Here is a 27,440-nt window from a genome sequence, read left to right on the forward strand (position 1 = left end):
CAATGTTGTGGCCGACTGCCTCTCGCGTTTATTTGAGCCCCAAACCGATTCATCACAGAGTTCTACTATTCAAAATAAAACCGACCACACACAGGCTTTTATTCTTTTTTCTGTACCGGAAGCCTTCAAAGACATCAAAGGCCACCAAGAGCAAGATGCTCAAATTCGCAATATTGTGAAATCTTTGAAGGGTACTAATCCCAATCAAAATTATTCTGTAATTCAAGGCATTTTAGTTCACCAATTGCCTAATCAATCCAAACCTAGAGTAGTGGTACCTAGCAAACTCTACGACCTATTGTTTAAAGTTTACCATGAGTCACCTCTCGGAGCTCATCTGGGATTCAAGAAAACTTGGGATCGGATTAGTCAAATTTTCTTTTCTACCGACCTGAAGCAGGCTATCCAAGAGAGGGTAAAGGCTTGTCCTTTCTGTCAGAGATGCAAACAGGCTCAAAATACTAAGGTAGGCCCTTTGGCTTCTCAATTAGCAACCAGGCCTTTTCAACGGGTGTTTGTTGATTACGTGGGACCTCTTCCTAGAACAAAAAAAGGCCACAAATGGCTTCTTACAATCGTTGACGCCTTTTCAAAATATACAGTGATTTTGCCTGCTAAAAATGCTACCGCTCCTACTACGGTGAATCTTTTGCATAAGGGCTTGTTCGCGTATTTTGGCTTCCCCTCACAACTCGTCACCGACCGTGGTGGTTGTTTCAAATCCAGACAGTTCGATAACATGTGTCTGGAACTTGGTATCAAACACGTTATGACCTCGCCATATTATCCGAAGCCGTCAATTGCTGAAAGAGTTAATAAAAACCTCGGCGTTGCCTTGAGAATTTTCCATTCTCAAAATCATACTGACTGGGACACTAATCTCCATTTATTCCAAGTCGCTTTTAATTCGGCTAAGCATGAGTCAATTGGCACCTCTCCTGCTGAAATTTTCCTTGGCTACAAAATTACTTCTCCCCTGGAAAACAATTGGAATTTGGATGATCTCCTCCAAACACAAGATTCCAGAGACATGCAGAGGAGATGGTCTCAGGCCTTGGATCGGTTGGAGGTTGCACACCGAAAAGTTGCTCGGCAGTACAACCAAGGTCGTTTACCAGTTAATTTTCGTATCGGTGATTTGGCAATGTTTCGACGAGTAAATTTGAGTAATGCGGCTAATCAAATTTCAGCCAAACTGCAACCTCTGTGGTCACGCCCTCTGGTTATTCATGATTTTACCTCTCCAGTCACCGTGACATTGAGGTGTCCCAAGTCAGGGAAACTTATTAGGTCGGCCCATGTTTCCCACCTAAAGAAATATTTTGGGCCTATCTAAGACCAAAGCACCGCTGCCGGGACGTTTATAGGGATGGTTTAGGGCATAGTGATGTTAGTTTAGTTTTTTCCCTCCTCCTTCTTCTTCTTCTTCTCTTCCTTACACCACATTAACACTCTGATACTTTTACTCCTCTTCTTTTACAGTACATATACACGGGGGGATCAGGATTAGCATTGGCTGTTTAGAGAATTTTTTTTTGCTTCGGCAATTTTTCTAGGCTGTACATTGGGAGCGAATTTTATGTTTATTTATTTTTAACATTCCCTAATGCAGTCGCGCAGCCTGCTATCCTTGGTTCGGCCAACCCATTACATTTTACAACACAAGCTTACATTTTCTTTCCCTTTTCCTTTTCTTTGTCTTTCTCTTGCTTAGTAGGGTCAGTCTTTTGGCAGTAGGTGGAATTCTTTGTTATTCAGCTAAGTTAGCAGCGATGGATAGGTTTAGTTTTTATTGTTGAAAATATTGTTGAAGATTGTAGTTTGTCTATATATTTTTTGTAGTTAGTTGTTGTTGTTATCTCTTTGTGTCTTTAAGACTTTATAATTTTGTCTCTGAAGCTGCTAAATGTTCCAGCAGCTATCTTATTTATTTGCTGTTTAGTGTTTATATTGGAAGTGTTTTTTTTTACTGTTGTTACTGTTATCCTTTGAAGGCTTTTTTATTGTTATTGTTTTAGAGGTTTATTGATTGTTAACCTAATTTTGTTGGGTTTTGGCCCAGTTAGTTTTTTTTGGGTCTCTTTTCCGTAGGTTTCAGGGTTTTTTTTTGCCTTTCCTGGCCAACACTTAGAAACTAGTTGTTTTTTTTGTTTTTAAAGTTCCTAATTAAACCACTTTACCACGACCAAATGATTTCCTTACTCCGTTAAGCTCTTCCCGTAGCTCTACAGTTTTTCTTTCACGCCTTTTAAGAGCCTGAATTTATTTGCTCCAAGTCTCTAAATTTAAAAAACTAGTATGGAAAAATAAAACTTTATTTTGTCTTTTCCCACTGGCCACCAATTTTTTTTTCTCAGCCGTCCCGTAGGGGGAGGAGAGTACTGGCCCACTTTTGCTAAATTTTGCCAGTACCAGGTTTTTACCTAATTAGCCTTTACAACACGAACTTGGGTCTGTTGATATTATGATGGGTGTAATTTTCTCATATTTTTAATTTTCGCTTTGGAATGGTCTCTTCATCCCTTCTGTTCCTCCCATCTTTGAAGAAAAAAAAATACAGACCTTATGTCTGGAGTAATACTCTCCCGGCGGTCCAAGGAGTTCCGCCAGCCGTTCGGGGTTTCCATTCGGGTGCTTAAGTGGCCCTTGGGTTCCGGGGTGGAGATACCCGGAGGGTGGAGACTTTAGGAAGTGCTTTGGCTAATAAGCTTTGGCTAATAAGTGTACACTTATTTAATTTCCTTCCCAACCTTACTGGAACACCCTCTTGTAGCCTTTTGACCACCAAGCGTATTAGTGATGTAGAAACAAACGAAAAAACCCATCCTTGTGTCAACACTTCAGACCTTTATTTATTGGTAGCTACCACAGAAAGTAGTTAATTTTGTTCAAGTTTTTTTTACTACTACTAGGCTTTTCCTCAAGCCTCTTTAAACTAAAAAGATTTAATCTTGAGTAGTGTGGTCAGTCGGAATGGATTCTAGCCGTTACGCTTTTGGAGCGCCTCGCGAGCGTGCAGGATATCCATACTAGAGCTATTTCTAGCTGTTTGCTAACGACAGCAGTACCAGTTGTAGTCTCTAATCTTTCCGTCCTTGTCTTCCTACCTTATCCTTTTGAGTTTTTTTCTTTTCTCTCCCGGGGTAGAGGGGGAGGATGTGGCGTTTGCCACTTTATTTTGTTGGTCTTTGGACGGACCGGGAGCTGTTTCCTTACAGCTGGTCGAGCCATCTGTTTTACCAGATGGTTGTTCTCTTTCTAGATGTTTCTGTGGCTTTCTGGCTTTTTGATTGGTTCTAGTATTTTCAGGTTTTCTAGATATCGGGAATTAGGTTTCTTGTCCTCTTCTCTTCTGACTTCGATAGGGCAAGGACATCTTGGAGTTTTCTGTGGTCGGAGTTACAAAATCAAAGCTGGCTGCCCGCTCCCTCTACGAACCGGCACGGTGTTTTGGTGTTAATATCGTATGCCTACCTTCCAATCAACGTTTCACGACCTCGTTTATTATTTAGGACCCAGTCTTTCCAAATTCAGTTTTCGAAAATCGTCGCAAGTTAAGGGTGGTCATTGGATTAAAAAATATATTTTTTTATTATATAAAAAGTTTAAATAATTTTTTACAGTAAACTACAAGTTATAAGGGAAACACAAGACCAAGTTTATCAAGTTATGATAAAAATAAAATGAAACTATGATTTTTAATAGAAATCATTCAATTTTAATCAATTTCGGCCCAGAATTTTTTACATCAATAAAAAAATCTCAGATTTTTTTAATATACTACAAAAAAAGGTGTCCAACAGTAAAAATTAAATACTTTTCAAGAGGTATAACGTTTAGCGTCTCGAACTGCTAGATTTAACTTATGTACTCCTGTTTAACTTATGAATATAAAGCTCCAAATATTGAAAAATATAATAGTAAACTTATAATTAAGACAAATCTACTAAAATCTAAAATTACACATATATTGTTAATTTGGTGATTGGTAAATTTTATGCTCAGAAAGAAGAATCCTAGAGTGTGAAACAGGGTTTTGCTACACAGTGCCAACTTTGCGCTTACATACTCTCCAGTTATTAGTGATAGAAATGGATATAGTGTAATCTTATCTTAATTCTGAAACTTACACCGGTGTCGTAACCAAAAAATCAATGTCTTCCGTCTGGTGTCAAAACATTCTTACACAATCAACTTCTTGGGATATTTTGTTCTTTATGTGAAGAACCATCATCGATCAGCAGATGTTACACTGAAACTCGGTTAGTTTATGTTTTAAAATTAGAAAGACCATTTAGTACTAAAATCAGCTGATTGTACTGTGAAGTGGGCTGAAGTCAACCAGAAGTTCCTGAACCTCAGTAAAACTACAATAGTTAACTTTTACTTGTATTCCCTTTTATAATTTTATGTTTTTATAGAATCAGAGACGGAAGGGTCAAGAAAAAGAAGATTGTGTAGGAAATTAGTGTTTTAACTGTTCCAATGTGATGTTCTCTGAACAAGTAAGCAAATTTGTTTTGAAAGATAGGTTTTGGAACGTGGATCTAATGAAGACTTCTTTCTGCTTTGGAGATCTTTGGTCCAAAGTCATCTTGATTATGCCATAGATGTCTAGAACACTGTTCAAGGTCAAATAGTTACAGTAATTGAGGGTCTGTCAAAAACATCTCCTTCATGGACAGGCTATGTCTTCCTGTTCTTTCTTGTACTGTGGTAAACTTGTTTTTCTATTAGTTCTGCATGGTCTCAATCTATCACAATAAAAAATAGTTCTGGGGTTACACCTTACACGTAAGAAATCTATTCTTTAGTTCCTATTCTGGAATTTGTGACTCAGTAATTAGATGTTCTGCATTGCAAACAATTCAATGAGCATTATCTCTTTAAATACCCCTTTCATGAAACCATCATCTTAAGATTGGTTTGCAGGCCCAGATAGTCTGTATCATCACAACATTTTCATTACCTGTATTCATTAATTTCCCACTGTTTTGTGCATGTTAAACTTTTCTTTTAGCTCTTGCAATTTTTACCCTTTTCAATAGTTGTGTTTCAAATTCCACTTTCCAACCTCTTTGAACATATTAAAAATTCTCAGTCTTTCATCTATACTTAAAAACTCAGCCACTTTGATTGAAAGACAACACAAGTTCCACTGAGTTGATCACTGATTAAATTTTTCACTGTTAGCTGATGTAGGTTTTCGTGCAACTGATAAGATTTACCAATTTTCACTTATGATGATTTAAAGTTTATACACATTGTCAGAGAGTCAAGATCCTAAACGCTACCTAAATCACATCAGTTCTAAATATATTTATCGCTACATTAAAAATATAAAGTACATATAAAAATGAAAACCAACACCTCGAAACCATTAACTTTACCAAAAAGTACAGTTAAGAGCAGAAATATAAAGATTTAAAAAATCTAAGATTAAGACAATTAATTTTACTTACAGCTTGTAACAAAGATTAAACACTTAGAAAATATCTAAGTGAAGCAAGAAAACAAAGATATCTTACCTGTGTCGGGTCGCAAGCTAAGTCCACCCGTTCTAGAGCCACCGAGTCCCACTCCGGCTTGCAGAGAGAGAACTTGCGGTTCACCTCCAGATCAAGTGTATGGTAGGCTCCCATCTACAGCAGCAAGTACATTTTTAACAACTTTAACATCGGTTATTTCATGTTAAATTACAACTTATGTGAGAAACAATGGACTTTTTGGTCAATAGATTTACTTGTTATAGGATTAACATTATTTACCTGATTATCTATTATTATAAACATCGAATACGCATTAAAATGAATATTTTACGATCCTGATCACTTTCCGATAGGACAGAATAGGAAATCATGCAAGCTAATAGTGCAAATTACATTAAATTAATTTTTAATTTATAGGTAGGAAAATTTGTAAGTGCTTTATTGACAGTTTTAAACATTTCCACACTTAGGACCATTCCCTCTTTTTCCTAAACAAATTTCCATTTCTCCCTTGTCATCCACTAATCTCTTTTGTTCATTTATAATGAAAATGTTCCCAGATGAAAGTTATGGCTTATAAGAGATAACAAAATGATGTAGAAAAAAGAGCTAACCCATTTTTGGAAATGTTAAAACTCAAACCACATCACAAAAAAGCAAACTATGGTTATAGTACAATAACATTTTCATAGTGGTGGATTTTCTGTTCAGAGAATGACAGATTGGACTGGAAGTGGTTTTGGCTACTAAATCTAAATTTCTATTCTTATTAATACACTATAAGGCATAGTTTAGTTTTAATTTTATACTTTCAACCACATTTTCACAGAATTAGTTGATAAAAATAGTCTAGATTTTTTAGTTGATGATCTATTTCAACCTTGGAAAATTCATGACACAATTGCTGTAGTTCAAGTTTGAAACTGATTTTAAGAAAATATATATATATAATTAATACACAAATATACGTTTTACTTGTCTTTAAACACTAAACCTGTCATTGCAATTTTAGGGTTATATTTAATCAATTAAGTTAAAGAAGTAAAAAAGTAAATGGTATTTTGATTATTGAAATATAATAAGATAACAACGTATTTATAATTAAATATGTTTGTATTTTTATACTTGTATTGCAAAAGTTAGGCTTGATGCGTAGTTTTTAATTAATAAGCTGATAACTCTCACACAAGTGTAAGATTTTTTCTTTTTGGGTTGGTATATTTTTCTCTGTCAGTCAGTGGTATATTGCTCTATATTTACAATGTAATTTAATGGGAAACATAAACAAATTTATATATACATTCTTGAAGCTCTTTTCTTATTGGAAATTATATATTAATTTAAAACAAACGATACAATTTATTGTCACCACTTGTATTCAGTTATGTGGGTCTGAAGATGTTCTCATTGAGTACGAAAGGCATCACAAAAATAGAAACCTATATTATTGGAGAGCTTGTTTTAAATTAACATTTATATATTGTAAACATTATGGTAAGATTTATAGTTATTAATTACCTGAGATTAGATTTTGTGGATTTCCTATTTAGGAACAAGTTTTCCAGAATTAGTCTTTTGACCTATTTCACTCACACTTTCTTATTGTACTAATCAATGTTTCAAATTTACAACGTTGTAAAAATATATGACACAATTTTTGAAAATGTAGAGTGTAAAACAATTTTACAAACTTTATTTTCATATCACTGATGCAATTTTAAATCATGATCCATGGTGAAATTGGACATTACATTTGTGGCCTACTTTTACCCTTCACTGGACATGCTTTGCTCAGCATGTATGTTCATATAAAGACTGAATAAAAAGTCAGGATCCCCCATCTATTTTTTTAAAGTTTATATAAGGAGATATACTTTGGGTAGTGGTGCAATATGAAGAGGAAGTTTAATTTAATTATTTTGAACATTTTTTGGTGTCAAATTGATGCAAGAATGATACTCCTATCAAGAGAAATTTCATTCTCTTAAATTGACACATTGTCTGTTTGATCCACAACGTTAAAAAATAAAAAAAATAACATAGCTATTATGTTGTTTCCATCCTGGTTTCAATTATTTACTATTAAGGTCTTGCGATAAATATATGGAAATGAATTGAGAACACACATAATGCGTAAATGTTCTGATTTAACAAGAGACCATTATTAGCCTTAGAACTGATATGAGTAATATATTATGACCGATTTACGTATCTCCTGATAGTCATAATCTATGACAGATCTTGTTTTATCAGCGACACTGTTGGAGCATATTTATGTGAAACCTGCATAAATCAATTGTTTAACTCATCTACATTGACTATAATAACATAATACATAGAGCAGTCCTGGCTGACAGAAATATGTAAGTATAATACAACTCTTATGGCTGTCCTTACCACTTTGACAGTGCCATTTAAAAGATCAAAAACATTACATGGAGTTTGCAGTGATATTTATATTAAAACAGTCCTTAAAGAGCCTTTGTCCTTCCAAGGTTTTTTATACATTTTAGTATTTCTAATAGTTTTGTACTGATGATATTCATTACCAACCCTTATTACGATATGGTGCAAATCATGTGGTATGAGGAAATTAACTTATCAAAGACATAAAAACACAAACAAATTATAAATACAGGGTGTAAATTAAGTCCTGATATGCCTGAATATATTCCAAACAGATTGAGATATCGATGTAAACCTTGACCATACTTATTAAAATACATTTTTGGATTTTTTGAATGTTAAAAAAATCCCCCCCCCTTTAAAAGGGTGGTATGGGGGGTAATTTTAAATTTTCAAACCTCTATCTTGTGATATTTCATTTTAAAGATCTACTCAATCGAAACAGTAGACGATCTTAGTAACAGTTATGGGCAAATAACCCATTATATTGTAATGCCACCTAGAAGAAGACACCAAAACCAAACCCTGCAAGAACCAGAGAACCAAAACTATGCACACTAGAAACCTTAGATACTACGTAAAGGGATAAGCTGGGCATCTCAAAGTCTTACTAAGAGATATCACTCATAAATTGTTTTATTTTTTTATTTTTTATTATTTCAATGGCATCACCATTTCAACAAGTAAGTTTCAATTTTATCTACATGCATAACAATTGACCAAAGAAACTAATTAGTAGACTAAAACAAAAACAATAGAATATGCAACCTGTAAACAAAACAATAGATACATAATGAAACAAATAGATATGAATTGTAAGATGCATAACAAGAAAGTATAAATAGATAACAAGTAATGTGTAACAATAAATAGATAAATATACAACAATAACAAAGAAAGATGCTTAACAAGAACGATGCAAAACAAGAAATGAACTATGACGTAGGTAACAGTTTTGACAAACAAGTTAACTGTGATAATAAAATAAAAGACTTTAAAGATAATAAATTGTGTTAAAATGCGCAATATACTGGCATTATCCCTACTGATTATTTTTGTTGTGTTATTTGCCCACAACTTTTACTAGAAACGGTGTAGAGGTGTTTTCTTATTGTTGGTTGTTTTCTTGTAGTTGTGTATAAACTGTTGCTTTATATGGCTAGATCAAACAACTTAACTTATAAAAAAAATCAATATAACACAAAGGGCGCAAACAATATTGTAACCAAAAAACTGACTTCCAAACAATATTCATTAGCAACATTATCTCTTGGACCAAAATTATGGAATGCACTGCCAAATAGATTAAGATCACTGCCATTTAGAATTTTCAAAAGACAAATTGGCTTTTTCCTTTTGGAACACCCATTTTATGAAGTGGAGTTTTTTGGTATTAATCATGAATTAAACAAAATTAGTGTTGATTATAGGAAATTCTTTTCCCTGTGTTGTAATTGTAATTAGTTTTTAATTAATTAATTGATTTAATTTATTTTTTATTTATTTAATGTATTGCTTCTTTTAAGATCTGGATGATTGCATTGCTCTTAACATTTTCAATGTTAATTGTTAAGTGTACAATGATGTGTTTTCAATGTGACAATATATGACAAATTGCCATGTAATCTTTACCAGTAATAAATGAGTATCATTGAGTATCTGTGCTAGTCTGCTGAATGGGATCTGTTTTATTCAATTTATACCGTAAATCCCTGTTCATCCAAATTTACTTTCGGACCCATGTCATCCAAGAAAAGCAGTTGTAATTTACCACCATCTTATAAAAGCTTGAGTCTTTCTGTCAGTCACCTAACATTTATCTCACCTTGACATACTGGTTCTCCTCAATGTTCCTGCCCTTGAGTCGCAGCATGCATGCCTGGGTGTCAAAGTCTATGGTTTCTACGGAGATGGTGAGTGTGGTCCGCACCCTGCTGCTGGTGGACGAACCGGTGGATGACTCATTCTGCACTTTCCTAAACACGTGGCCTTCAGTTAGTCTATAATGTATTTAGATTAGAGCATAACTGTAATGACCCGAACCTAATATGAACTATAATTAAAATAATATTGACAATTAATTTAAACTAGGTATAACAATTTATACAGAAATTATGCTTTATTTGTTTATATAACAATTTCATCCTATTGGTAAAATGTCTTAATATTTAACTGAAGACATAATAATTATAAAGTGTAACGCAGTGTTGAAAGTAAGTGAATAGGACAGCAATAAGACTGCTGACAACGCAGCCTCAGCACCTGCGTGTGCTGGAAGGCAGTCTAGATCAGGCCTCAGACTCGTTAACATGTGATTTTCTGTAGCTCTATTATAACAATTTTCAAAATTCTTTAAACAATGTAATTAAATATCTTATTTTATTCAGAAGTGCTCTCCCCTTTTAAACAAATCGGAATTGTATTATTTTATAAATTAATCGGTATAATAAATAATATTTGAAGTTCAAACGTTGTTGTGGAAAATTCATTTCTTTTCCGGAATCATCCGGTGGTGGCAGCGGATACCATAAAGATCCCCAATCGGACGCGTTACATAACTAATTATTATGTACAGGTGAGTCAAGTTTGTTCTCTTTAACTACAGTTTTGAAACACTATTTATCGTACTGGAAACAATTGGCCATAGTTGAGTGTTTTAATACTTTTAACTATTAAAGTAATCTAGACCATTAAACTATATTCTGTCATGAAATTTACTATCAAAGTTTTATGGCACAATTAATATTACTCTTCTTAAAATAGTCCTTCTAGCTCAGTTGGAAGAAGAAGGTATATTTTGTAACAACTGAAATATTAACTTATTCTCATGGTATTTATTTACACGCATTCATATCTTGAAACGTCTTATACAAAAAAGTGTTTACAACACGAAGTTTGGGAAATGTTATAAAGATACAGAACAGTTTTAGGTTCAAAAATATCAGACATGAGTATTAAAAAAAAGTTAAACAGATGCAGTAATAGAAAGAAATGGCACACCAAGCTTAAACAAATGACAATGAACTTAGCCGAGATATTTATAAAAACAATTTTTGTACCAAGTTTCAGCTTGTTTTAGCATTCCTAACACCAGTTCTTCATGATAGAAGATTTCTTTAATCATATCTCAAAAACCATTGAAGTTAAAATATTGCTAATTAAAAAAATTGTAGTAAACCCTTCCCAAACACTTTTTGTTACTTCATAAATAATGGAGTTGAGAATTTTTGTTAAGTTTAAACGGCTACCATATTGAAATGAAAATAGGTATCAAGCTGGTCAATGAACTTAGCCGAGACAACTTGTAAGATCAATTTTTGCATCAAGTTCCAACTTGTTAAGGGTTTTTTTAGGACAGACATCGTTTGAAAAAGCCACACTATATAGCATAGATAGAACTAATATTAGCTTTGGTTTAATTGTCATTTATATAACATTTTGGACAGGGAGTAATTTTGGGCTCTGGGAGTCATATGTTTAATATTTCCCTGGATGAAATTAACCACTAATTTGCTGGCTTGGGCGGCAATAACAGTGTGAACCCGGAAAGGCTCGCTTTTTATAAGCACGCTACTTGCGAAAAGGTGCAAGATAAATTTCAGTTTCGGCAGGTGAGCGAGAGTGAGGTATATCTCCACAGCAGCCTTTGGCATTGACGGAATTTCAATCAACATGGTCAGAGCATAGTCCTTTCTGTATCGGGGCTATCACCCATATCATTAATCTCTCTCTCTCCTCTGGCCAATTCCCCTCTGGATGGAAAAAAAGCCTGGTCATCCCTCTTCCCAAAAATAGTAATCCTACAAGTGTGTCCGAGCTTAGGCCCATTTCCATTTTACCAGTTCTGTCTAAGGTATTGGAAAGAATTGTGACAAATCAGTTGGTTTCCTTCCTGGAGTACAGCGGTGTTTTGCCCGATAGTCAGTCTGCTTTCAGGAAGGGTTTCAGTTCGACATCTGCTCTACTAAGTTTGACAAACCAACTGTTTTCCGCCAGGGACAAGAATTTCTGTAGTAGTTTAGCTGCTCTTGATTTCTCACATGCATTCGATTCAGTGAATTTTGATATGTTTTTGGCTAAGCTGCATTACTACGGTTTTGATCAGGTTTCAACAATGTGGTTTCGCTCTTATCTGATCGACAGAACCCAGGTAACCAGGGTGAATGATCGTCTTTCAGGGATTGCTCTCAAGGAGTCAGGGGTACCTCAGGGTAGCTGCTTAGGTTCTATTATGTTTCTATTGTATACTGCGGATCTTAATCTTGAGTTATCATTCTGTTCCCTTTACTCCTACGCTGATGACACTCAGCTTGTGTTGTCATATCCTCCAATACAGTCTTCCTTGGCAATGGAGTGGATTAATGCTGATTTGTTGAGGGTCAGGCTCTGGGCTGACGATCACGGGCTTCAGTTGAATCCAAGAAAGTGTTCACTTGTTAATTTTTACCCCTCTTCAAATGCAGTCTTTCTTAGTAATGGACCCTTGGGAGTTTTCTTGGGAGGTGTTCCTTTGCAGGTTTCGGACACAGTAAAAATCCTTGGCGTTACTTTTGACAAGCAGTTAACCTTCTTGAACCATGTACAAAATATCAATTGTGGTGTAATGAATAGGTTAAGAGTATTGTTTAGGTTTAAGGGGTTACTCCAGGAGGAAGTGAAACCTTAAGATTGTCAATGCTGTGGTTTTCCCAGTTATTGTTTATGCTCTTCCTGTATTTGGGGGAAGATTGACTCTTGAGGGTATGGTCCTGATTGATAGGTTACAGAACTCTGCTGTAAGATTTGTGTACGGCCTGAGAAAATTTGATCACGTTAGCCAGTATTGCCGTACAGCAAGGATCCTTCCGATAAAGTGCATTTTCAAACTTCAGGTGGCTTGCCTTGTTCACAAGGTGTTGCTGACGGGAAATCCTTCTTACCTCAGGGGGATGCTACAGACCCAGGCTGAGATTAGGGACTGTCACACTCGGCAGGACGCCATGCTGGAGATGCCCAGGGTAAGGTTGGAGATGGGGAGGAATGTATTTAGATACTTTGGCCCCCAGATATACAACAGCGTCCCTCACAGTCTAAAGGCTTATGAATATTCCTCGTTTAAAAACAATCTCAGACTGGCTTTGGAGGAGGAGTGTTTCACCCCTAAATAGCTGTTTAATGTAATGTATTATCGGTTTGATTAGTTTAATTTTGTATTTCTCGAATGATGATAGATAGATTTGTATGTGCCTTGGTTGAAAATGTATGACTTGAGTTATTTTGAAAAACAACAATGTAATGTTGAAAATCGCTTCAAATAAAGACGTTATTTATTTTTTATTTGGTGAAGATGACACAATACATGCCAATCAATAACTTAGTTCAGCCTACAACTAGATTTACTAAATGCAGTAAGAGTCATAAATTACAAATTAAGCTGTTTAACAAACTCCTTGAAACATGGAGAGTATTAGATTCACAAGGTTTTAAAACAGACATTTCCACACATCTCATATATAAAGCCTTTTTACTCAGTAAATGAATTTCTGTACTCAGAGGTAGATTATAATGATTAGTGTTATCCAGTCATGTACAATGTTTGTTTTTATTGTAGGTTGTATTTTATATTTCGTTGTAATATTTTGTTATATGTATTCTTTTATGTCTGACTTTGTCCATTCTGTAAAGAAAATGGCAATAAACACTATTCTGATTCTGAAGTTATGCAGAAACTTTCCTTAAGTACTTCCAAGAGGTTGACTACAATCAAATGAAAATGAAATATGCCTTTATTCAAGAGGCGGAGTTAGGGCTATTTAGCCCTCTCTACCACTCAACCAAAAATGGGTTACAATTTCTTTTTAACAAGCTAACTTTAAACTTTGAAGTTTTAAAAGGTTGGACATAAATTTATAAAAAATAAAAAGCAATTTTTGAAGGTTTAAGTTTTTGAGAAAATCAATAAAAGCATTTGTTTAAAGTTTGTCCCTCTATTCAAAAATAAAATTTAATTTCGGAAATGGGAACAGTCAGCTTAAAACATTTGCTGTGGACATACACTTGTGACCTTGAGTACTATCTTTGTAACAAAAAAATACTGTTTAATGTATAAGATAACCTGCTATTGATGTTGAATTTAATTACTGTATTAAACTTGTGGTTTTAAGGTAGTATATCAGCTCTGTTTGTAACTACAAATATTTTGTTGATTTTATTTAATTTATAAATTATATTAAATGTAGAATTATTTTGTTTAGTAATTGTTACTAATGCTATTGCAGTAAATTAGTAATGTTTATTATTATTTTAATGAACTAATAAAGTTTACTTTAAAAATATAACAGACCGTTTACGCTAGACCTGGTTGTTGAAATTCCTGTAATTTCAGGTTCTATTTTCCTAGTTGTGCACATCTTCATTCAAACCTTGGTTGAATGTTTATTATTGAAATAAAGTAAATACTGTATTTTCTTTTTCAATACATTGCAAGAAACATTTGTCTGCAGTTTTTTATTACTTAAATTTAGGATTTTGTCGGCATTACAAATGAAAAAAAGAAAAATAACAAAAACATTTCAAAGTAAAGTGTTATAAAAAAATTGAACAAATATTTTTGTTCATTTTAAAAAATACACAAAATGCCCCTAAAGGTTTTATACAAAAAAATTGTAAGAAATTCCACTTTCTACAAACTATTTGATATTTTGGAAACATAATAAAACTTTTTTAACCACATATTTAAAGTCAAACATTTGTAGACATATTCAATATGATTATTATATTTTAAAATTCTCAATATTATATTATATCACTTGATGGAAAATTTTACGATGAAACAGTTTCATGTCACTTTATACAATTAATAACAACTCTATAATAAAACATAATACTAGCAACTAGTCAAAACTAGGTTTTTGACATAAAATAGAAATTTTATTTCAGTTATGTGGGTCTGACGATGTGTTCATTGAGCATGAAAGGCCTCACAAAATAAAAATTTTTCATTTATTCGAGTGTTTGATCATATATTAAGCATAATAGAAATTGTGTTAACTATGTATGCAATTTAAATTACATTATATTGATGTATGCAATGATGTTTCTCTTTAGACCAAAGAGTAATAAACAGATGTTTGAAACTGATGCTCTTGTTCAGGAAGAAATTTTTAACACAGTGATGTAGCCAACCTTTCTCCCGAACGTAATTGCCCACATAAAAATTAGATAACGAAATCCCATTATTTTGCATTCTGTCAAAGTAGGTGAGCAGAAACAGCAAACCAATGTTCTGTATTGCAACTTTATTTTTTCGATGCGTACCTATTAGGTATTATTATTCAATAAACAATACATCAAATGCATATTATGAAACCTCACATTAATTCTGATATACAGTTTGTCCTACTTAAATCTGATTTTCTACAGCAAAAGTTTGATTAAAAAGATGACTGAAAAAAATGACTAGTGACAATTTGAAAACACATTGAACATTAGTGACTAGTCACTAGTCGTTTGACAGATCCAGGGTTAATAGATATTTTATAGAAATATTTTGACTTGGGATTGTGCGACAATATTAACTAGTCAATATCAATGGCAGTGTTATGACTTTGAAGGATATCATTAAAATATACATTTCCTGTACAAATATTATCAATTATACTCTGCTGAAGCAACCTGTTCACGTAAAACATAATGAACAAACAAACACACAACAACAACAACAATATACACAACAACTATATCAACTATATTAACAACAACTATAGTTAACTATGTTATCAACTATTGTTCAACTATATTATGAACAATATTCACATTATAGTTCCAGTGTTTTAAGTATTGTGTTGCAATACGCTTCTTGACTGATGATTAATTTGGTTTTCTTTGACCTTATACTTTTTTCTAGAATAAAAATAAGGTATTTTTACTTTATAACATTTCCAGAAAAATTAAACCAAATCATACTTTGAAATTTTATAAAATATACACTCACATAGTATCAGATAAAAGAACCTTATGAACCGTCAAAATTGTCATTTACAACCCATACAAAATGGCTATAACAATGAATTCAAATGATCTTGTACAATCTTTCAGTACACTAGTTCAATTACATCGCTGACAGATTTTGCAAGTAATCTTCTATAATATTTCTAACCTAATAGTAGAGGCTCGCACGCTGTCACCCTCCGATATGAGGTTGTAGGCGTGCCACATGTCCTCTGACTCCTCCGGCATAAGTGTGACCGACCTGAAACATTAATGGCACTTACATTAACTTACTGATACAAATAGACATTATTTTTAAGATTGTTGTACCTTTATCACATATTAATGTTTTTGTTATTCATATTAGATGAATTGATGAATATCACATGGCATTTATTATAAAAAAGACATGGTTAGTATTAATATGGCTCGAAGCAAGAACAAAACTACAGACAAAGAATACACCTCAACAAAACCTGTATAAACTAGTGCCATGCTAAAGATTTATTTCACAACATTCACAAAACTGATGTAGTTAGTTTAAAAGTGGCAATGAGAAATGTCTATGTCAAATATATGCTTAACCAAATGGTTTCAAGCCAGAATGCAAATTGATATTGCAGTTGAAAAACAACTCAGATTATCATTTTGAAATGAAAATAACATTCAAAGTTTGGTTTATAGAAAATCTATTGCTGAGCCTGGAGGAGGAATAACAAAACGTTCAAGCTATTATTATGGATAACACTCCCTGTGACTAGGCGTTAGTTGGAAAAAAAAGAAGAAAAAAAAAAAAAAAAAAAAAACAGCTTGAGAGAAGAGGGATATAAGAGTTGATTAAAGAAGAAAAATAATCCTTGTATATTCAGCAGAAATGTCGAAAAGGGCCCCATCTCTTTGATATAGGTACAAGTTGAATGAAATAGCACTTTTAGGGTTCATGAGGTTTCACGATTGCCCCCATTCACTTGTTAAAACACCGTAAATTCATAAAATTCGTAGAATTCGTTAAATTGTTATTTATAATTGACCAACTTGAACGATAGAGAGAGAGCAGGTGGTTGAAATTAAACATACATAATATACCATCCTGCAGTAACCCTTTTGAGCCGGTTAATCCAACTCCGGCCTCAAATAGAATGGGAGTGGACGGAGAAAAACAAAAGTTTTTAAAGTACATGATATGGGGAGTCAATAAAAGAAGCAATTGACATTGTAAATTTAGCAAACCAGGGCTAATGAATCGATTATGTAAAAAGTAAGGAAGGGCATTAGTATGGAATGGCGTAATATAACTCATACTCATAAACTTCTATGAAAATTCTAGTGAAAGCAACATTAGTGACAGTTACAAAGACAACTGATTTGGTAGCAATTTATTTGAAGTAAGTTTAGTTTTCAATAAAAGTAAAAGGTTTTGTTAATTACTATGAAGAAATCCATTTTATAGACTAAGAGATGCACCACATTATTATACTGAGTTTTAGAGATCATCAGCAGAACCTGAAGAATGCTTGAAAATATTCTTATGTCCTTGATGACATCCTATTAGAGGCCACACACTTTTAAGTATAATATGAACAGAATTATCCCACCTATTAGAATAACTCCTCAGTCAAAATTGACTGTGTCTGAACAAATCTAGAAGAGAATAAAGTTTCATTAAATATTCTGGATGTAGGAATTTCTGACCATACCACTCAACTCTGTGCCCTAAATATTCTCACAGAAAAGACTAGGCCTTTCCAAGGACAAAATAGAAATTTTAGCAATGGCAACATACAAAAGTTTTTAAATATCTTACCAGGAACGAGACTTGGCTAATATTTGCAACACCACAGACATTGCCTCAATTTATGTCAATTTTCCAACACCATAGGTTCAGCATTAAATAAATCATGTCCATATCAAACCAACAAACAATGCTCAAGAACATAGCTCATTCAGATAAGACTAAAGCTGTATGGGCAGTTATAAACTATGTAACAGTAACAAAGATCTCAGCAAAACCAAAAGAACTAATGCTTTACAATTATAGAACTACAAAAGGATGACTACAAGAGCACTTAAACACAGTCTTCATAACAATGGCTGATACTGTTATTAAAAGTAATAACCCTACTTGGAATATTTTACAAAATACTGTTCAGTAACCTACTATTCCAAACCTCAGAAAACCAACATTTGAGGAACTAATTAATGTAATCAACTCTCTTCCTCTTAACTTTTCTTCAAGAGTGGATGAAATTTCATCAAGATTGTTAAAGGTCTGCAAGCAAAAATTGGCTTATCCTATAACTAACTTGGTAAGTATATTCTTCCAAAGCGGTATATTTCCCAATAAAATAAAACTCTCTATGGTTATTCCTTTTTTACGCATGGTAATCAATAACTGAAGCTAAAAAATACTGGCCAATTTCCTTGATTTCAGATTTTTCAAAAATATTTGAAAAAAATAGGCTCTCTTGTCTTCTTAGATACAATAATCTTCTAACTGGCCAATAACATGAATCCATTCAAAACAAATAAACATTGACTGCTCTGATTAGCTTCATTTAACACATCATTGACCAATTAGAAGGAAAAATACAACTACTACAATACTACTGGACTTAAGCAAAGCCTTTGACATTCTTGACCATGAAGACAAAACTATCCTCCTTGGGCGTGCAAGACACGCAGCGGAATGGTTTAGGAGCTACTTGACCAATAGAGAACATGTGGTTGAAATTAAATCCTGCTCTTTGCCAAAACTAAGAGGTGTTCCACAGGGATCTGTGCTAGGGTCTGTTCTTTTCAGACTTTTTAAAAACGATCTCCCTAAGTATCTGGAGGAATTTTCCACAACCTTAATGTATGCCGATAACGTAATCTTACTTCTGCCTGAAAAAGACCTACGCATATTGACAATCTATGTAGAAAACTGAATACTGGGATTTATATTACAACAAAACTAACAAAAAAGTGACACAGCCACTGCTAAAACACCATGCACTATTTGAAACTTGTCTCTGCTATGGTTTCTTAGTGTGGGAAAAATCCTCAACAGGCAACTTCCAGAAGATGGCGTTGAGGGCACTTGCTGGCTTGCAACGGAGAGAGGGAGAGGGTTGAGGGGAGGGGGGGAGGGAGGGAGAGAGAGAGAGAGCGTGCATGCGCTTCTTCCTTTAACAACTTATCAATACAAACAGTTGTAGCTCTATATATTCTGGGGGCGGTAAAATTTGTTCACAAGAGTGGACTATCTAGAGATTCCAGCATCCATCACTACAGCACTTGAGGTACAGCAACCCAACTTCCTCTCCACCGACTAACTCTGTTTGAGGAAAAGCCCCCATACATGGGAATAAAGCTGTGGAATCACTAACCAGAAGACCTCAAGAAGTGTAAAGCAAATAGTTTCAAAAGTGAATTAAAGAAGTGAATGCTACAAAATCGCTTGTACACTATTAAAGAGTATTTTGGAAGCAATTTTGTATGTGTATATATATATATATATATATATATATAATCTCCAGTTTTCATTTTATATATATATATATATATATATATATATATATATATATATATATATATATATATATATATATATATATATATATATATATGATGAAAACTGGAGATCAATACAAAACTGATAAATAAATAAACTCAACTTAACTAACTTAACCTAATATTTAACTAGAGAGTTTTTGAAAATATATTTATAAATACTTGTCATTTGAAGACTACTCCCAAACACATCATGTGAAGTCAATGACATGTCAACAGACAATAATGAATTCATAAAGAATTGTAACTATAATTACATAAAACTAAAATTTGTATTATTAGTTTAATGCCGCTATTACAATTCTCCATGAATTAATAAAGAAATAAAAAATATTGTCTATTGTCTACTGACATGTCATTGACTTCACATGATTTTTTTGGGTGTAGTCTCCTAGTAACAAGTGGTTATATGTCTATTTTAAAAAAACTCCCTCTCACAACTCTTCATCTTTAACACCTAACTTGAAGGGAGGGGTTACGGATACCCTGCCAAACAATATGATAAGAGGTGAGAGGGTAATTTTATTAGCTGAGCGTTAGCGAAGCCTATCACTCAAGTGGGGCTGGAGAATTGAATTTCATCTCGTCACCACAAACTGGAAACTTCGGATTTAAAGGATCAAGATCTTGGAACCATTTAGAACATTGCTTTATGTTTAAAAATACATTTTGTGACAATAATTGCATGTTTATCGCCATTGTTCATGCTGATGTCACAAGCCAACTCAGTATGTAAATGAAATAAAAACTGTTGGCAATGATTAATTATGGATATCTAAAGGTCAAATGTTGTATTAGATAATTTTGATATTTCTAATCCATAATCATGACTAAATTGTTGTTGTGGCCGCTTATTCTACTATATGTTAAGTTAAATATAGAATTATTCATTGGATACAAAAATCCAAACATATGATAAAAACCACTGAATAACAAAAGCCGCTCATTAAAGTCTACCCGTCAGATACCACAACCAAAAAAAAAAAAAAAAACAACTGTGTGTTTGTATTTTTGGTATGTAGTTTATTTATTTATTATTACTTCCAACGGTACAATGCCATTTAACATATTTACAAAAATTACAGACTTGTAGTGTTAGGAAATTTGTCATAGTGTATTCTTACAATAATATTTTTATGACCTATTTAATATGATGGGTAGGGTACGATAAGCGGACCCGGTGTTTTATATCGAAATTGGCAAACGATATTACTCAATCATAACCATCGATATAATCAATCGATACTAATTAATTATTTTGAACAATTCACTTAATGATCTATATCAACAGTTGTAAACACTTTCAAATAATACACGTCAGGTAATATTTCAATTTTACATAAGTAACATTTGATTATTAAGAATGGCAGTAAATTTTAGAAAACTACACAACATTGCTTTGAAAGACGATAAGACATGTTTTTCGTGGCTTCAACATGTAGGACTCCTACCGAAAACCCCATTATGTGAAATTTGTGGGAAAGAAACAAATGTAACTGTGAGAGGGGCAAATATGGTCGTCTTCAGTTTTCCTAATTTTGGTTATAATAATTTGTTTATAATATAATATAAGAAGTAGCGAACGAAGTGATAAAATGGCGGGTGAATCAGAAGATGCTCCGTGTTCAGTCTGCAATTTAATTATTCCTGGAAATGGAAAAGGACTTTATTTGACGGGTTTTGCAAGAAGTGGTATCACCCATCGTGTGTGGACATTTCTGATCATAGATATAAACTCATAAATGAAGTTTCAGAAAATGTGAAGTGGTACTGTACAGCTTGTGCCGAGAAGATCGACAGGTTAGTTGCTAGTGTTTGGAATGTGGATGACCTTATAAATTTACAATCAGTTGTTGAGAATTTAGTTACCGTTGTTAAAGGGCTGGTAAAAGACAAATTTAGCATTAAATAATAAAATTGACGAGATAACTGAGAGTAATTTGAGGTTAGGTCAAGTGTTTTTCGTCTGTCGGTAAAACCGTTGACGTTGACAAGTTAAATTCTGTCAACGCTTCAAACAGAAATTGCATAAAGACGTCCAAAACGAGCACTAGGAAAGTGCAATCGTCAATCGATGTCCCGAATTCGAGTTCAATCATCGATAATTGTTCATCGAAATCGAGTGTTCAAATTCGGTTGTCTTCTGTTTGGAATCATAACACAGTAAAATACGATGAAGAACGTGAAACTCATTTGAAACGCCCAGAAACGAAGATTTTCCGTTCCTTCAAGATTCCGTTGGTATTAGTGTAAACCAAAATCCGTGGAAAACAGTTTGTAAATAAAAGAAATCAAGTTCCAAATGGACATAACCTAAATAAGGGGATTGCCAAACCTAGGCTAATAAACCGGTCTACCCAAAAGATTTTGACTGGAAAATCAGTTACCAAAAATAACCTCAGCACAATCAAAAGGACTAAGTTTATATTTGTTTCAAGATTGGAACCGACAGTTGAAAAAAAATGACATAGAAAGCTTTTTGAAAGCAAATAAACAAGGCAGCTATGTGGTAGAAAAATTAACCACAAAATATCCAACTTATAGTTCCTTCAAAGTGGGGGTACCAGAAAATCTGTGGAGGATATTTTCAGTGAAGAATTTTTGGCCAGAGGGTACTCTAATAAGTACTTTTAATCTTCCTAAACACAGACGTAATTTAAACTCACAAATAAAGGTAGACACTGGGTCAAAGATAGCCTAAACCAGTAGAAGATGCGAGTAAAACAAGGGTTCTTTACTTGAACATCCAGGGCCTAAACAGCAAAGAAAATTTACTAAGTCTACTGGGTTTCTGATAGTAAATATTGATTTTTTATGTATCAGTGAACATTGGCTGCTGGCAGATGAAGCTCATTACCTTCAAGTGGAGGGATATATACCTTTGACAATGTACTGTCGCAAGAACCATATCAGAGGTGGTGTTGGAATTTTTGCTTGTGAAAACAAACAATTTATGTGCATTGTACTTGATTTTGAGTGGCTGTGTGACGAAATAAACTTTGAATGTGTTGCTGTTGAGGTTGAAAATCCTAGACTCATCGTTGTTAGTATATACCATTCTCCAGCTGGTGATGAAAATATATTTTTTGAACAATTTAGAGCTGCTATTAACAAATCTCAGCCGAATGAAAACCCACATCCTGATTGGTGGTGATGTTAACTCTAAGTTTGATGTTACACGAGATCAACCTAGTGTGAGAAAATTATTAAACCTTCTCAGGCAGTTTGATTGTAAATATCTTAATAATAAGCCTACTCGTTTAATTCCTGCCTCGATAACATTTTTACCAATATTTCCATTCGAGCTGAGTAGTACCTGTGTAGTTCCTGTTGATTTTAGTGATCATAGTGGCCTAGAGACAAGTCTGAAAATATCATCTGTTCCTGACTCCAATAACTACAAAAATTATGTATTCCGTAACCCTTTCTTCTCGTTGCCTGGACAATTTTTCGGAACTCTTAGGTAGTGTTGGATTGGGTTGAAACTACTCGAGGAAAAACCATTTGCCTGCTGAAGACAAGTTTGCTTTATTTTTTACCAAATTCTTGGAGTTGTTCAACCAAGCTTGCCCTTTGAAAATGTTTGACAAAGAAGAACAAACAGGCTAGAAAAACAAAATCAACATCAAATTGGTACACTCCGGAACTAAAGAAAATGTTATGGCCTATCGCACAGTTTACTTGTGCATTAAAAGTCAAGAGTCACATAGGGCCTACAAACATCTCAGAAATTTATATAAACAAGAGGTAAATAAAACTAAACTGAATGCAAACGTGAAATTTATTGAACTATCAGCTAACAAATGTCAGGCTGCCTGACCTTGGTCAGGAAGGTGTCAGGCTCAGGGACGGCAGAATTGCAGATGATTCAATCAGCGCGGAGGACTTCAACAGCTACTTCATTGAGTCGGTCAGCGAGGCAAGAAACAGCATACCGCCACCATCAACCTCTTCTGAGGATTTGCTGCAACGAGCCAAGCGACCCACCTCACTCTTCGAATGGGAAAATGTGACCAGTGAAAATGTGATTAGTGTTGTGTCGAAAATGAAAGCTTCTAAAAGCAAAGATGTGTACGGTATTTCAGCTAACATTGTAAGGTATGTTGTTGATGCAATCTTATTACCCACTTGTAATTTGTATTAACTCCTGCCTGCTAGAAGGTGTATTCCCCAGCTCTCAAAAAATCTCAAGAGTTGTCCCATGTTTTTAAAAAAGGGGACAGGTGTCAGGTTAAAATATTACCGTCCAATTTCTCTAGTGCCTGTCTTAGGTAAGATTATTGAGGCAGTTGTAAAAACTCAGATAAACCGTTTTCTGGAATCCCAACAACTTTTGTCGGGATGCCAGTTTGGTTTCCGCAAAGGAATGTCTACCACAGATGCCCTGGAGCATTTGGTCTCTGGAATTCTCTCTGCGTTTGAGGGCGGAAGTCATGCCCAGATTTACTGCTTGTGATCTGAGCAGGGGCTTTTCGATTGTATAGATCACGATATACTTTTGGGTAAGTTGGAGTACTATGGTATCTGTGGTCTCCCACCTAAATTTTTTCAAATCTTACCTGAAAAGCAGAAACTCAGTTTTGTTGACGTAGGTGGTAAGAGATCAAATTGTTCCGAGGTCATTTTTTGGGGTGCCTCAGGGTCTGTGCTGGGACCTCTCCTTTTTATAGTTGTTATTAATGACTTGGAGACTAATATCATTGCCTCATCAACCATCATGTTTGCAGACGACACTACTTTTTTAAGTGTGCATTCAGATGAAAGCCTCTTAAAATTAAATTTTGACGACACTCTTGAAAGGGCCTGCTCCTGGTTTAGTGCAAACAGCCTTCTTTTAAATAATGATAAAAACCCAGAACCTACTTTGTAGCCTTAAAAACACTAACCATAGTTTAATAGAAAATAGTAACGTAAAAATCCTCGGTGTGATATTTGATAATTCATTGTCTTGGGTATCACATGTAGAATTTGTTTGTATTAGATTGTCCAGAGTTATATTTTTGTGTTAAGAATCCCTTATGAGCATTGTTCCAGAGAATTATGTAAGAACAGCTTACTTTGGATTCTTTCAGTCCTGTGATAAACTATGGCCTAATTCTATGGGGAAATAGCTGTCATGTTAATAGGATATTAGTGTTACAGAAAAAAGCTTTAAGAATTAATAATAGGGCAACTTTCAAAGAACATTGTAAACCATTATTTATTAAATGTAAGATTTTGACTGTGATAAACTTGTATATTTATGTATGTTTTTATTGTATATGAAGAGGAATTTTAATTTAGGTTTAGTTGTACATAGATCTGATGTACATAATCACAATACCAGAAATTCAACTCCAGTTAGATGTGCCATACAGTAGGTTAAGTAAATGTAAAAATAGCTTTTATAATTGTAAGTCTGAAAATATTTAACAAGTTTGCACAATGAAAGTAAACTCTTAGATTTTAAACAATTTAAGTTCAAATGTTACAATTGGTTAAGCTTAAATCCTTTTTATGATTTAAATGAATTTTTTAGCCTTAGATCTGTAAATTTGTAAATTTTATCGGTACTTTGGGATTATTACCGACCACACTAGTATGAAGAACACAAAAATAGAAATTTATAGAAACAAACATATAGAACGAAAAAAAAAAACTCTTCATATTACAAAATTACAAACTTACAAGCATTTCCAGGTATTGTGATCGTTAATTGTTGTCGCTGTTAGCTTATCTTTCTCGAGAATCCTGATTACGGCAGACCGCGCCGGCATCACGTGATTTGCACGGTACATAATTGCCTTTCCATTACAATTCAATTTATATTTCTGATTAGCCCCTCTAGAATTTGATATTTTACTGATAGTACTATCTCGAGGTATGTTTTTCTTTCTGTCGACCAGCGGGGCGGGGCAGCACGAAGGTGCTGCCAAATCCCGCGCTGATGGCCGGAGGCACTCGCATTTTGGGTGGCGGAATGTGATCAAGAATAAAAAAGTTTTTAAGTTTTTTTTAATAAGAGTTTAAGTTTTAAATGTTTGTTTTTTTTGAATTTTTGTGTTTGGAGAAATGTAGTTAGTTTAATGTGTTAGTGTAGAACGTGAACGGGCGGCTGAGATAGAGGTAAAACACGGAAGTACAACAAGCGACACCAGCTGAACGAGCTCTGCAATCACGTATCTACTAGACGCTCGACTTGACCTCTGTCTGAGGATGGGGAGGGGTTTGCGATAAGACAATTCCTGTTTTATATTGACGAAATATTGTTTCTACGCTAATCTAGTAATCAGTAGAAACGAAATGTGAAATAACGATTCATGTCTGGGTGTGGTCGGTTAATAATCCCAAAGTACCATTTTATCTTTGTTAACTTTGTGAATTTTTAAATCTTTATAACTTTTTGTAAATGCTTTAAATTTTAATCAAAATACTGTACTGTTTTGTATCTCATCAATCTATATGTGATGGCCATTGACGTTGTCTATTGCATGTACTTTATGTGTTTTGCTTACAGACAATAAAGGTTTATGACTTATGACTTATGTTTGATCACTGTTAATATTAAATTCACATTTTAATTTAAAACATGTTTGTTGTTGCGGACTACAGATACTTCTATATCGATTGATAGTCTAGAATTTGAGATACGAATATTAGGTATCGATGATTACATTCTTTGATATAAATAACCGGGTCCGCTTATAGTACCCTACCCAATATGATTACAGTAATCATTTTTTAAAGAAGTACTCACCACACTAATATTATTTTAAATCTCATTCTAAAAATAATATTGACAAATATATTAGGCTAACTTTCAATTGGATTAGGCTAATAGCCTAGTGACTTTAATGGAATCCTAGTTTTGCTTCAAATAGCCTGACACTAGGGCTACACAACTAAATGACAACCACTTCTTTGGTTAAGCATTTGGGGAGACTTTAATAAGCAGCCTACATTAATTATTCTATTGCTATTATCGAACAATTCGAAATATTATCCAACTTTGATGTATGTAAAAATCGTACACAATAAGAGTAAGTTATAATAAATTACTGTAACAAGAAGAATCTCATACATTACAATTTGAAATACATCAATTTTACAATAATATAGCCTAACATTACAAAACAACAAAACCAACCTCACTCGACTTAGATATCAAAGAAACCTTACAATATTTATAACTTTCCCAGCTTGATATCAATAAGTAACTGCTTTTGTGATGTGGAGGAAAGAATGTGTTACCAGGAGCCAAAACACACATGTTGAAACTACTTAAACAAATCTGTTCACTTGTGAGAAATATCTTACATATTTTCTTCATATTCATCGCCATTTTCAGTCTCAAAGTATTAGTTACTTCTTCTTGTTTATTGTTTACATTAAAATTACTAGGTATAACTTAAATAATAAGTTGAAATCATATGCTAAGTTAAATAAATTGAAATATCGAATTATCCTTCAGATAAAAACAATCGAACCATTTGATAATAGCAAGCAAATAATGAGTGTAGGCCTTATCAACATTTTATTTCAAGAACATAGGCCTAGCCTATTAAATTTAGAACTTAAATGAAATTATTAAAAGAGCATAGCCTAGGAGTGATCCTTTATTACATTACATGCATGATAGATGTATGCATACATATTTACACTATACAAAACAGAAGTGGTTAAAAATAAAATGTATTCTAAGAATTGCAAAATTATAGGGTTGCAGTGAACAATTAGTAAAAACATAACCTTAAATATCTTATGACAGATGTATGAACAATCTCAAACACAACCAACTACATACCCATTTCCATCTTTATCAACGTTCTTATAAATAAGTTTCATTTTGAAATTCTGCAAATACGAGTCTCAAATAAATTATTATGAAATTCACAAATGTTATGATGTATCATCATCTTCAGCAGAACCACGTTCAATGGGAAATTTCCAAAGAAACACTTAATCTCAAAACTGAATCTTGATAATATCACAGGCATTTGAACTCTCAACGCCTGTTGTATCTAATTTTGCATTCGGTTGTGGGGT

At 33.7% G+C, this 27,440-nt stretch overlaps 1 protein-coding gene across 1 annotated transcript in view; it reads right to left on the reverse strand.

The window, feature by feature from the left end:
* The window catches only part of LOC124368309 (protein pelota-like), a 64,414-nt gene extending 37,051 nt beyond the window's left edge, over nucleotides 1–27,363 (reverse strand). Inside the window, 4 exon segments of the mRNA XM_046825583.1 lie at nucleotides 5,529–5,642; nucleotides 9,721–9,871; nucleotides 16,033–16,125; nucleotides 27,199–27,363. Coding sequence (XP_046681539.1) covers nucleotides 5,529–5,642; nucleotides 9,721–9,871; nucleotides 16,033–16,125; nucleotides 27,199–27,239 — 399 coding nt within the window. The 5' untranslated portion in view covers nucleotides 27,240–27,363.
* Between the last annotated feature and the right edge of the window lie 77 nt (nucleotides 27,364–27,440).

Source organism: Homalodisca vitripennis, chromosome 8, assembly GCF_021130785.1.
Source record: "Homalodisca vitripennis isolate AUS2020 chromosome 8, UT_GWSS_2.1, whole genome shotgun sequence".
In the NCBI taxonomy this organism is placed as follows: Eukaryota; Metazoa; Arthropoda; class Insecta; order Hemiptera; family Cicadellidae; genus Homalodisca; species Homalodisca vitripennis.